The sequence below is a fragment of the Octopus sinensis genome, linkage group LG9 (genome assembly GCF_006345805.1).
Source record: "Octopus sinensis linkage group LG9, ASM634580v1, whole genome shotgun sequence".
Classification (NCBI taxonomy): domain Eukaryota; kingdom Metazoa; phylum Mollusca; class Cephalopoda; order Octopoda; family Octopodidae; genus Octopus; species Octopus sinensis.
This window is the reverse complement of record NC_043005.1, coordinates 58,098,900-58,111,475: the sequence shown is the minus strand read 5'-3', so window position 1 is coordinate 58,111,475 and position 12,576 is coordinate 58,098,900. Positions and strand designations below refer to the sequence as shown.

The following is a 12,576-nucleotide window of genomic DNA, read 5'->3' as shown; positions in this document are numbered from 1 at the left end:
TAAATAATCAGTTATAGCAAAAGTAGTTTAATCCTTTAACATTCAGATTACTCTGATAAATGAGGTTGTGTGGTAAGCAGTTTACTTCCCAACTACATAGTTTCATGTTCAGTCTCACTGCATGACACTTTGGGTAAGTGTCTTCTACTATAGCCTTGGCCAGACCAAAGCCTTGTGAGTGGATTTGGTAAATGAAAACTAAAAGAATTCTGTTGTATATATATGTATACAGGCTTGTCCTTCCAGGTGCTGGTACCACTTAAAAAGTACCCATGATGGTGGCATGTAAAAATATACACCCAGCATACTCCGTTAAGTGGTTGGCTGGCGAGCTGGCAGAAACGTTAGCACGCTGGGCAAAATGCGTAGCCATATTTCTTCTGCCGTTCTGAGTTCAAATTCCGCCGAGGTCGACTTTGCCTTTCATCCTTTCGGGGTCAATTAAATAAGTACCAGTTATGCACTGGGGTCGATATAATCGCCTAAATCCATTTGTCCTTGTTTGTCCTCTCTCTGTTTAGCCCCTTGTGGGTAGTAAAGAAATAGGTTGGCATTTGGAAAGACAATCAGCTGTAGAAACTATGCCACAACAGACAGTTGGAGTCGACAGCTTCTTGCCAAGACATCCAATCCGTGCAAGCATGAAGAGCGGATGTTAAACAATGATAATGATGTTTGTGTTTGCCCCCCCCCCCCACAGCTTGACATCTGGTGTCGGTGTGTTTACGTCCCCGTAACTTAGTGGTTTGGCCAAAAAAACGGATAGAATAAGCACCAAACTTAGAAAAGAAAATAAGTATAGGGGTTGGTTCATTCGGCAAAATATTCTTCAAGGCAGTGCCCCAGCATGGCCACAGTCTAATGACTGAAATAAGTAAAAGATAAAAGTAATACTTATTTATTCACATGGTTTTGAATTAATCTTGCATTATCTGTTAGCTTCAGGATTTCAATGATGTGATTACTTATTTTTCGAATGGCATTGTAAGGTAAGTGTGACAGGCTGGATATGACTGGATTGAACATGAAACAGGTGGAATATATGGACTGGACATGGATTGTTTAAATGCTAAAGTCAAGTTAATCAGACACAACACTATCAGGATGTAAATAATCTACATATCATGTGGTTGGCCTTTTTTTTTATATATATATATATCTTTATGCTTTTATCTTTCTTATTGTTATTTCTGTTTTCATATTTACCAAGAATATAAACCAAGAATATCAGCAGCAAGCTTTTATATTCTGAAAAATTTAATTGCTGAAAATACGCAATATTACTTTCTGGAATATGCCTGAGTGTGAAAGAGATAAGCTAGATAATGCTAAAGATTTGTGAAGCAATATAATTTATATTCTAGTCTAGACTAGACAAAGAACAGAAAGCAATAATATATATAAACACACACACACATATATTTACTTTTTTGAGTACTGATATGAATTGTCTGTAGATTTTAAGATTTTTCTGATTATATATTCTTGATATTTTCTTAAAGGCTGATTCTCCTTCCCGATAAGAGAAATAAAGTAGAACATAGATACTTCAGTTTTTGTGGTGACAATGAAATTATCTTTGTGTATTATCTGTAACTAGATTTATTGTGATCAATTCTCTTCTCGTCAGAATCCATAGCTTCTTTTAAAATATTGAACTGAGGAAGAAGGCCCCTCCGTGACCATTTTATCTGCTAGAAATCCAGCTGTAAAAAGAAAAATTAATAATAATAATTTTTTTTTATTATTATTAATTTTTCTTTATGCAATAAAGGCATAAAATTAAAAAAATGTGATCTTCCCAGTGATAAAGATTACTGATTTTTCTCTGTTATCCATTCATACCAGATGATGAAGAATTAGAAGGAAGAGACTTGTTCAGCCCATAGCAGCATGGAGAAAACAAATGTAAAATGATAATAAATACACCACTCGTTCATTCCATGCTGGTATGGGTTGGATGGAGACATATTTGTAGCAGTGTTTAATGGCTGAATGTCTTTCTTGCCACCAATACTCACCTGTTTTTGATGTTGGAAATATTTTAGTCTGGAGGTTTGTCTTTTTTTGTAAGGGGTTGGCTACAGGGTACATTGATTACAAGGAATATAAACATGAAATAACCATACTCAGGTTTTGTGTTTATACATTTACACATCTCTAATTGCAGAAGGAACACGTGGAAGGGGTAGACCCAGGAAGGCGTGGGATGAAGTGATGAGAAAGGATCTACAAGCATTGGGACTCACAGAGCAGATGACAGGGGACCAAGACTCTTGGCAGTTTGCTGTGCTTGAAAAGACATGTCAAGCTAAATAAATGTGTGGCTGCTTTTGCATACAGGCTCATCCCCTGTAACCCTCTCCAGCTGAGCATTTCTAATCTTGTGGGCTTGTTGATGGTGATGCCATGTAAAAAGCACCCATGCTGGTGCTGAGTAGAAGCATCCAAAACACTCTGTAAAATAGTTGGCATTAGGAAGGCTATCCAACCATAGAAGCCATGCAAAAACAAACAGGAAGCCTGACCAACTCTTCATCTGGTCAGCTCATGTCAAACTGTCCAGCCCATATCAGCATGGAAAACAGACATTAAATGATGATGATGATGATATATAAACATCGCATCTATAAAAACAGAAAAGATTGGCACTCCATCAGTTACCATGATGAGGGTTCCAGTTGATCCAATCAACTGAACAACCTGCTTTTGAAATTAACGTACATGTGGCTGAGCACTTCACAGACATGTGTATCCTTAATGTAGCTCTCAGCATGACACAGAATGTGACAAAGCTGGCCCTTTGAAATACAGTTACCACTCACTTTTGCTAGCTGAGTAGACTGGAGTAACATGAAATAAAGGGTCTTGCTCAAGGACACAACATGTGGCCAGGTATCAAACTCAAAATCTGACAATCATTAGCTAAATACCCTAACCACAAAACTGGGTGCCTTCACTAACAACACATCTATACACACACACACACACACACACACACATATATGACTTGTGTATATGATTTTTTTTTATATGTGTATATATGTATATGCATATATACATAGTATATGTATGTTTACATGCATATATATATATATATATATATATATATATATATATATGCATATATATTTATATGCATATACATACACACACACACACACACACACAGAGTAATCCCTCAACTATCGCAGGTATTATGTTCCAACCCTTAGTGCCTTGCAAACAATACAAACCCACACTATACCATTACCCTTATAAGCAAATGAAACATGTAATGGGGAATAAATAATGCCAAAAACATTTTTAGTCTGATTTTGATGTGTCAGAGTTTGCCATACATACAAACATACTGCTTGACAATCAATTTTGGTTTATTTACATCCCTGTAACCGAGCAATTTGGCAAAAGAGACTGATAGAATAAGTACAAGAGTTCATAAATAAGTACTGGAGTCAATTTGTTTGACTAAACCTTTTAAGGCAGTGCCCCAGCATGGGCATTATCCAGTGACTGAGACAAGTAAATAGTAAAGGAAATGAACTGTATATATATATATATATATATATATATATATATATATATATAACTCATTCTTCCATCTTATACTAAGCTCATTATTCTCTCCTATCTCTACAAAACTACATTTGTTTAGAATTCTCTGATATCTCTCAAATGCTGAAGCTGACAAATTTATGACTCTATCCATTCCATTTTAAAAGAATATTGTTGTGAAATGAGGAACTTATTCAAATGAGTTCAATGAACTTTTGTCGTTGCTGTTAACTGGTCTCTACTTTTAATTATTGTTATAACTATTTCATTATTTCAGTGAGCGATGATGGTCTTCGTTATGTGAAGAGGCTGATAAAATTTATTGAACACAAAGGTATGTTAGCTATGTTTGAAATTTTGAAGAATCAAATCTAAAAGTTGGGTGTGTATATATATATATATATATATATATATATATATATATATATATATGTGTGTGTGTGTGTGTGTGTGTATGTATGTATGTATGCAGATAGATAGATTTAGATATAGATAGATAGGTGTGTGTGTTACTATATAGCATCTTAGGTAAATCTCCTCTGCTATAGCCCAAAGCCAACTAATGTCTTGAGAGTAATTTTGGTTGATAGAAACTGAAAGAAGCCTATTATGTGTGTATTTTAGTGAGTTTGTTCACATTTTCTCTCCATGACAGTTGCTCCAGGTGGTTTTGTTTTCCTTTCTTCTGTTGAAATGTCATCTGTTTGCTTTGCACCTTCAAAGATGTATGGAATTTAAGATCCCTTACATGAAATCAGTTAAGGTTTAGTGACAAGAAAGGTATCCTGTCATAAAATGGTGCCTCAATAAAATATGACAGTAGAAAAACCCTAGTGTAAAATGAGTGTGCAAATAAATTAGTATATTACCATCATTATCATCATTTTAACATCCGCTTTTCTGTTTGCATGGGTCACAGATGCCTTTTCTAGATATTTTAAAGCAAGATGCCTTTTCTGTTGCTAACCTTTACCTCAAGATAATTCCCCCCCCCCCCATGACTAGACATGTTTTTACAGGAGATTGGAAACAAATGATATTGCTCATATGATGGTGATGCTTATTTTACAACAGTTGTGCAATGTCAAGACAAAGAAACACACACACACACATACATTGAGATTATATATATATATATATATATACATATATGATTGCTTTCTATCAGTTTCCACTTGAAAGACTTTGATCAGCCTGGGGTTATGTTGAGAGACATGTGCCCAAGGAGCAATGCAGTGGAACTGAATCTGAAGTCACATGGTTGGGTATGCTTCTAAATCACAAAACTATGCTTGCACTTATATATAGATATATGGGTATGTGGGTATTTTGAAAATATCTCACGGAGTGATGACTGCATAGTTGTGGGTTGCCCTTCGGCTGGGTATAGCATTTATTCAGCCACCCTGCCAAGGATATGGAGAAGTTACAGGGTTGCATCATAGTGGATTGGAAGGAGGTAGCAGAGCCATCAGTACTTCTTACATTGATGATGAGTGGAGGAATCCTAGATCAACAGTTAGGATTATCAAGCTCAATCAAGAGAGTAACTGCAATGCATTCATAGGGGTGGCATCCATGGTTGTGTAATCTGCTAATGATTAATTCACCGTGACTCAAACCTGAGGACTCTGTCCCCACAACCCTCTCAATAGTGTGTGGGATTACAACAGGGCGTCATGGGAATCTATGCAAGCAACATAACTGAGATGATAATATACAGATGTGTGTGTGTGTTTGACAGAGAGAGAGAGACTGAGTTCATATTCTCACTTCTCATTCAGCTTCACATCTGCTTGCTGATTGTAGACAAAAGTCCCGCCACTCATATGAAGGGTGTCGTTCATGGACAGTCCTCCATGAAAGCATCTCTATTGTTTATTTCTTTATTGCCCACAGGGGGCTAAACATAGAGGGAACAAACAAGGACAGACAATAGGATTAAGTCAATTACATCAATCCCAGTGCATAACTGGTACTTATTTAATCAACCCCGAAAGGATGAAAGGCAAAGTCAACCTCGGTGGAATTTGAACTCAGAACGTAACGGGAGACGAAATACCTATTTCTTTACTACCCACAAGGGGCTAAACACAGAGAGGACAAACAACGACAGACAAACAGATTAAGTCGATTATATCGACCCCAGTACGCAACTGGTACTTATTTAATCGACCCCCGAAAGGATGAAAGGCAAAGTGGACCTCGGTGGAATTTGAACTCAGGACGTAACGGGAGACGAAATACCGCTAAGCATTTCATCCGGCATGCTAACGTTTCTGCCAGCTCACCACATCTCCATTGTTTGATATACTGTGAGATTACAACCTTGCTTGGAAATGTGTGTTGGCATCAGGAAGAACATTTGACAATAGAAAATTCTACATCAGTGAAGTTTTGTCTGAGACATGCAAGCATGAGAAATAGACATTAAAGCATTAATGGTGGTGATGATAATGTATACATTTGTATGTCAATTCTCCATTTTTTGTGTGTGTTATCGCAGTGTAGTGTAGTCCACATGTAGAGAAAGACTGAATGTGTGTGAATAAACATGATACATATATGTGTGTATGTGTGAGAGAGTAAAGCATTATGGATTGAGGTTATTGGTGTGACTATACAGTAGTCCAACTGATGTGTCAGTTCACAGATCATTAGAAGCCCACTTTATGGGTGGAGATAATTTGGGCTTGAGTATACCATGCAAGCCCACTGTATGTTGGACATAAATCAGCATAACTCTTGACCGGAACCTTCTTTTATCAACTCCGGAAGAATGAAAGAAAAAAGCAGAGCTCAGTGGAATTTGAACTAAGGACATAAATTGCAGGAACAAATATTGTTTGGTGTTTTTGTTCTGTGCTCTAATGGTTCTACCACTTCCATACCCAACCTTCATACACCAGCTGAGGTTTAGATATTTCATTTTGTTAACACTATTTTGTATATGAACATTCTTTATTCTTTTTGTATTGTGTAAAAATGAATTCCATCTTCATTAGTGTATGGTTATCAACAGGATTAATTCTTTATAATTACATCCTAGAATCAGCTAATTAGGAAATCACAGAATTCATTAAAATGTAAAGTAAATTGGCTAACAATATACATATACAGCAACAAACCACAAAATACTTTGTATTATCTCTCAAATGTGTTGTGCTTTCTTACAAGGCTTCCTCCACTTGGCTTAGTCGAGAGGCATCTACAGAGATGATGTTAGTCTGTCACAGTTATATACAGCAGCAAATTTTCTAAATTCCTCATAATTTTGATGTTCTTCTTTAATATTTCTTCTATCTTGTAGGTATAACCAGCACAGGGATCTACAGAATATGTGGTGTACAATCGGAAATCAGTGAAGCCATGAATATATTTTCACGTATGTATAACTTTTAATCCTGGAAGGAGGGTCAGCATAAATGATCCTTTGCTTTATACAGGACCTTCAAGATTGGTAAGAGGAAAGGAAGTAATTATCCTTAAACAGAATATCTGACTTCAATGTTTAACATTCAAGTGAACTCAAAGTGAACTCTGCTAAAGATACCTATTTAAACACCACTACCCATGGTGATGTTGTTAAATTGGGGGATAAATTAAATACAACACTCAAGAACTTGCAATTCAAAAGCCAGAATAAATCCTACAAGAGACCTTGTCTGATATTCCAACAATTTGCCAATTTATTTCCCTAGTTGGTTGCTATATTTTATCAACCCCAAAAGGATAAAAGGCAGAGTTGGCCTCAGTGGGATTTGAACTTGGAGAATAGAGAGCCAGAACAAGCCAGGCATTTTTGTCCTATGCTCTAAAAATTCTGCCACTTTAACTGCTTAAATCACCCCAGCTATAGATTGTTCTTGTGTGCAGGTGACCATCTCTGACTTTTGACATTTACTATATAGAATTTAAATGAAGCGGCGAGCTGGCAGAAACGTTAGCACGCCGGGCGAAATGCGTAGCCGTATTTCGTCTGCCGTTACGTTCTGAATTCAAATTCCGCCGAGGTCGACTTTGCCTTTCATCCTTCCGAGGTCGATAAATTAAGTTTAGCCCCTTGTGGGTAGTAAAGAAATATATATAGAATTTAAACTCAGAATGCAAAGAGGTAGAATAAATACCATAAGTCATCTCTTCTAATGCTTTAACAACACCGACACATAGCACTGATACTTTATTCATTACCCTTGGAAAGATGGCTCACAAAGTTGGCCTTGCTGAGATTTGAACTCAGAGCACTGACAGCCAAAATAAATACTGCAAGGATTTTTCTATCAAACACACTAATGATTCTTTTCTTCAGTCTTGTAATTAACTAATGTTTTCCTTTTATTGGACTTCAAGATTTTGAAGGCACAGGCATGGCTGTATTGTTAAGGAGTTTACTCTTTAACTATGTGGTTTTGGGTTCAGCCTTGTGAGTGAATTTAGTTGATGGAAACTGAAAGAAGCCCTTTGTGTATATGAATAAATATATATGAAAGTAATGTTTACTACCATGTAGATATGGCTGTTCCACAGGAACTCACATTACTGCTATTTTTAACCCCAGGAGGATTCCTCCTCCAGCTGGTTAGTCAATGCAATCTGAATCCGATATATATTGCAAGCAGGGGGGTGAACCCTTACCATCTCCTAGCCACAAGACCACCAGACTGTACATTTTCAACTTCTTTGTGGTCATCCTTGGTGGTGGATACTCATCTGCTAGAGATAGCAGTAGTTCATTTCAGCTTGTAATATATAGAAATTCACAATATGTACACATTCACTGATCTTGCAACAAGCAAATTAGCTAGGTAGAGAATCTTTTTGCTATAGGCACAAGGCCTAAAATTTGGGGGAGGGATCTAGTCAATTACATCAACCCCAGTTCTCAATTGGTGTTTATTTCACTGATCCTGAAAGAGTGAGAGACAAAGTCAACCTCAATGGAATTTGAACTCGGAATGTAAAGATGATCAAAATGCTTAGAGGCATTACTATCTGGCATGCTAACAATTCTGCTCACTCTCCATCTTAATAATGATGATAATTTCACTATTCTGTTATTTTAATAGACACAAAAATTTAATTTATTTACCAATTTTCGTTCATTATTTTTTGCTGAAAGGCAAAAAACAAACCAGAAATTGGTCTGATATAACTTTTTGCATATGTTTCGGGTGCCGAATTGTCTGCTGAAAATTGGATAAAATTCAAGATAAAGCTGTGAAATTAAAGATTTCCATGGTTCTTATTGGTGTTACAATCCTGTTAACACTGCAAGGAATTAGTAACTTTTGAATAGCAGCATGAGATAATATATGTAACCAGAAGGAAACAAAGTATCAAGTATTATTATCGTTATTATTATTAATATTATTATTATTGTTATCATTATTATTATCGTTATTATTATTATTGTTGTTATTATCATTATTATTATTATCATTATTATTATTATTATTGTTGTTATCATTATTATCATTATTATTATTGTCATTATTATCATTATTGTTATCATTATTGTTATTATTGTTATTATTATTATTATTATTATTATTGTTATCGTTATTATTAAGGCGGCGAGCTGCCAGACTCATTAGCATTCCAGACAAAACACTTAGTAGCATTTTGTTTGTCTTTACATTCTAAGTTGAAATTCTGCTGAAGTCAATTTTACCTTTCATCCTTTCGGAGGCAATAAAATAGGTACCAGCTGAGCGCTAGGGTCGATGGAATCAACTTACCCCTCTCCTGAAATTGTTGGCCTTGTGCATATAGCAGAGAGGATTAATATTGTTGTTGTTCTTGTTAAAATTGACAGATTCATCAGTTTTGGAAAAAATTCCATTTTGTGCCCAAAAGCACCTTTAGCACGCCTGGTAAAATACTTAGTGGTATTTCATATGCCACTATGTTCTGAGTTCAAATTCTGCCAAGGTCAACTTTGCTTTTCATCCTTTTGGATCTTTAAATTAAGTACCAATTAAATACTAGGGTTGATGTAATCAACTCATCCCCTCTGCCAAAATGGCTGCTCTTGTGGCAAAATTTGAAGTTATTATTATTATTATTATTATTATTATGGTCTCACATTTTGCACTAGGCCAGCAATTTTGGATAATACTACTTATAATAATCCTAAACAAGGCTTGAAATGTTGGGGGCAGGGGCTTAGTTGATTATATCAACTTGTACTCAACTGCTACCTTATAATAATAATAATAATAATAATAATAATAATAATAATAATAATCCTTTCTGCTATAGGCACAAGGCCTGAAATTTTGGGGGAGGGAACCAGTTAATTACATCAACCCCAGTGTTTTACTGGTACTTATTTCATCGACCCTGAAAGGATGAAATGCAAAGTAGACCTCGTGAATTCATCAATCCAGATTAATGAAAAGCATTTAACCTCAACAGAATTTGAATTCAGAATGTAAAAACAGAACACCGCAGAACATTTGTCGTTCATGCTCATAATTCTGCCAGCTTACTGCCTTAATCATTGTCATCATCATCTTTTGACATCCATTTTCCATATTGGCATGGGTTGGTCAGTTAGACAGGAACTGGCCAGCCCAAGAGCTGCCCAGGCCCCAACTGTCTGTTTTAGCCTGGCTTCTGCTACTGAATGCCCTTTCCTAATGCCAACCACTTTACCAAGTGTACTGAGTACCTTTTACATGGCACTTGCACCAGTGCTATTTCATGGCACCAGTGCAGATGCTTTTTATATGGCACTGGTATGGGTGCATTTTACATGGTACCAGCACAGGTTCTTTGTACGTGGCACGGGCTTGGGTGACACCAGCACAGATGCTTTTTACATGGCACTGGTACATGATAATAACTACTATTAATGATAATTATCATTATCATCATTATCAGTGCAGCATGAGGAAAACTGTCTTGTGATATTACAGCTCAAATCCCTTTCTAAGTTAAAATCTCATTCTCAGTTCAAAGTCCCACTGCACAGCACCTTGGGCGATGTGTCCTTGTGATTAATGTAGCAGACAGAAACTGAAATGAGCCCCTGATGTGTGTGTGTGTGCACAGTTTGTGTGTACCCCTATCCTGTCATCATGTGATAGTTGTAAATGAGCATCTCCTTCACACATGCAATACTGTTCATTTCCACTGTTCTGTGAAAAACATCTCTGGTCATGGGGGAACGTGACCTTTGCTTGGAAATGATTGAGGAATCAGGGATGGCAGCAGGAAGGATATTGAAAGGATATTGAAAATTTGCCTCCTCAAAAAGTATTTCATCTGACCCATAACATTAAATGACGATGATACACATAAATACACACATATAAATTCATATATATCCAATCACACATCTGCGATATATATATGCACACACACACACAAATATATACTCTTTTACTCTTTACTTGTTTCAGTCATTTGACTGTGGCCATGCTGGAGCACCACCTTTATAGTTGAGCAAATCGACCCCAGAGCTTATTCTTTGTAAGCCTAGTACTTATTCTATCAGTCTCTCTTGCCGAACCGCTAAGTTACAGGGACGTAAACACACCAGCATCGGTTGTCAAGTGATGTTGGGGGGGACAAACACAGACACACAAACATATACACACACACACATATATATCTATCTATGTATATATATATATATATATACACACATACGACGGGCTTCTTTCAGTTTCCGTCTACCAAATCCACTCACAAAGCTTTGGTTGGCCCGAGGCTATAGTGGAAGATACTTGCCCAAGGTGCCATGCAGTGGAACTGAACCCGGAACAATGTGGTTCGTAAACAAGCTACTTACCACACAGCTACTCCTATATATATATATATTTATATATATATTTATATATATATATATATATATATATATATATATATATATATATTATATATATATATATTCCAATTTTATTTTCCAATTGCTTTTATTTTAGGTGATGATTGTGACAAAATTCCTGATGGTATTACAGCATACAGCGTTGCAGTAGCATTGAAGACATATTTCAGGTGAATAAAAGTTTCAAACTCCAACTATTACTAAGGTAATTAGATAATTACTGAGATAGATAACAGATGTTCGGATGGTTTCTGAAGAAATTTCCTTCTGGGATTTCTTCTTCAAAATCTGCGAATGTTCCATACCTACTCATTTATACAATGCTGTGCATTTGGCTTGTGATTTAATCACCATTACAGCAGCAAGTATGGTGGGGTCAGTATTTAGATGATGATGTCGTATATTACTGGAACATGTCTAAATTATCTCTTATATTTGCTGAAATGACTTAAATAACCTACCATTTTCTGGCATATAAAGCAAATTTTTCAAACTAAAATTTACAACCAAAATAGGCAGGTTGACTTATATACCATGACAACATTGGCAGACGAAGAATTTCATATGAAATCTTGCAAGATTTGAAGAGATAGTAATGATCTTTGAACGTTTACACTTCAGGTCTGCCATGATGGTACAATAACAAAACTTTTAGTTACCTGTGAATTTACAAACTTCTTTGGGTTTTCAGTAAAAATTTCTATCTGACATATTGGTTGTGGCGGTTGTTTAGTCCCAGGTCACCCTTATTCAGGCATGTCTCTGCTATACTCATTTTATTAAGGACAGCATTATCTAATGTGTCTATTCCATTTTTAAGACAATATGGTTTGACTTGAGGACTAAAAATCTGCTGTTTCTGGCAGGTTGAGTAACTTAGTGGAAGCTTTCTTATTGGTTGTTTTGCCGTAAGCCATCCTTGGTCAAGTAAATCTATGACCAAAAGTGTATTTTTTTCCTAGAAATAGCAACTAAATTACTTTCAGATCTCACCGTACCTCCTTAAAAAAGAAAAAAAAGACATTGCATAATGTAATTTTAGATACACTATGCCTGAACAAAAAATACGTGGGATGGTCATAGCTGGAACAATTCTGATCATAGATCTGCTTTATCAGAACTGACTTTGTACTAAATAAAACTACATAATGATGGAGTTTTTATGTGATGACTTGGCACCTTAATGT

At 36.0% G+C, this 12,576-nt stretch overlaps 1 protein-coding gene across 2 annotated transcripts in view; it reads left to right on the top strand.

The window, feature by feature from the left end:
- LOC118764856 (SH3 domain-binding protein 1-like) overlaps window positions 1-12,576 on the top strand; it is a 67,899-nt gene that overhangs the window by 35,121 nt on the left and 20,202 nt on the right. For both annotated transcript variants that reach the window (XM_036505990.1, XM_036505989.1), the window contains exons 2-4: window positions 3,833-3,889; window positions 6,866-6,940; window positions 11,487-11,559. In XM_036505990.1, coding sequence (XP_036361883.1) covers window positions 6,925-6,940; window positions 11,487-11,559 — 89 coding nt within the window. In that variant the 5' untranslated portion in view covers window positions 3,833-3,889; window positions 6,866-6,924. The remainder of the gene's footprint in view (window positions 1-3,832; window positions 3,890-6,865; window positions 6,941-11,486; window positions 11,560-12,576) is intronic.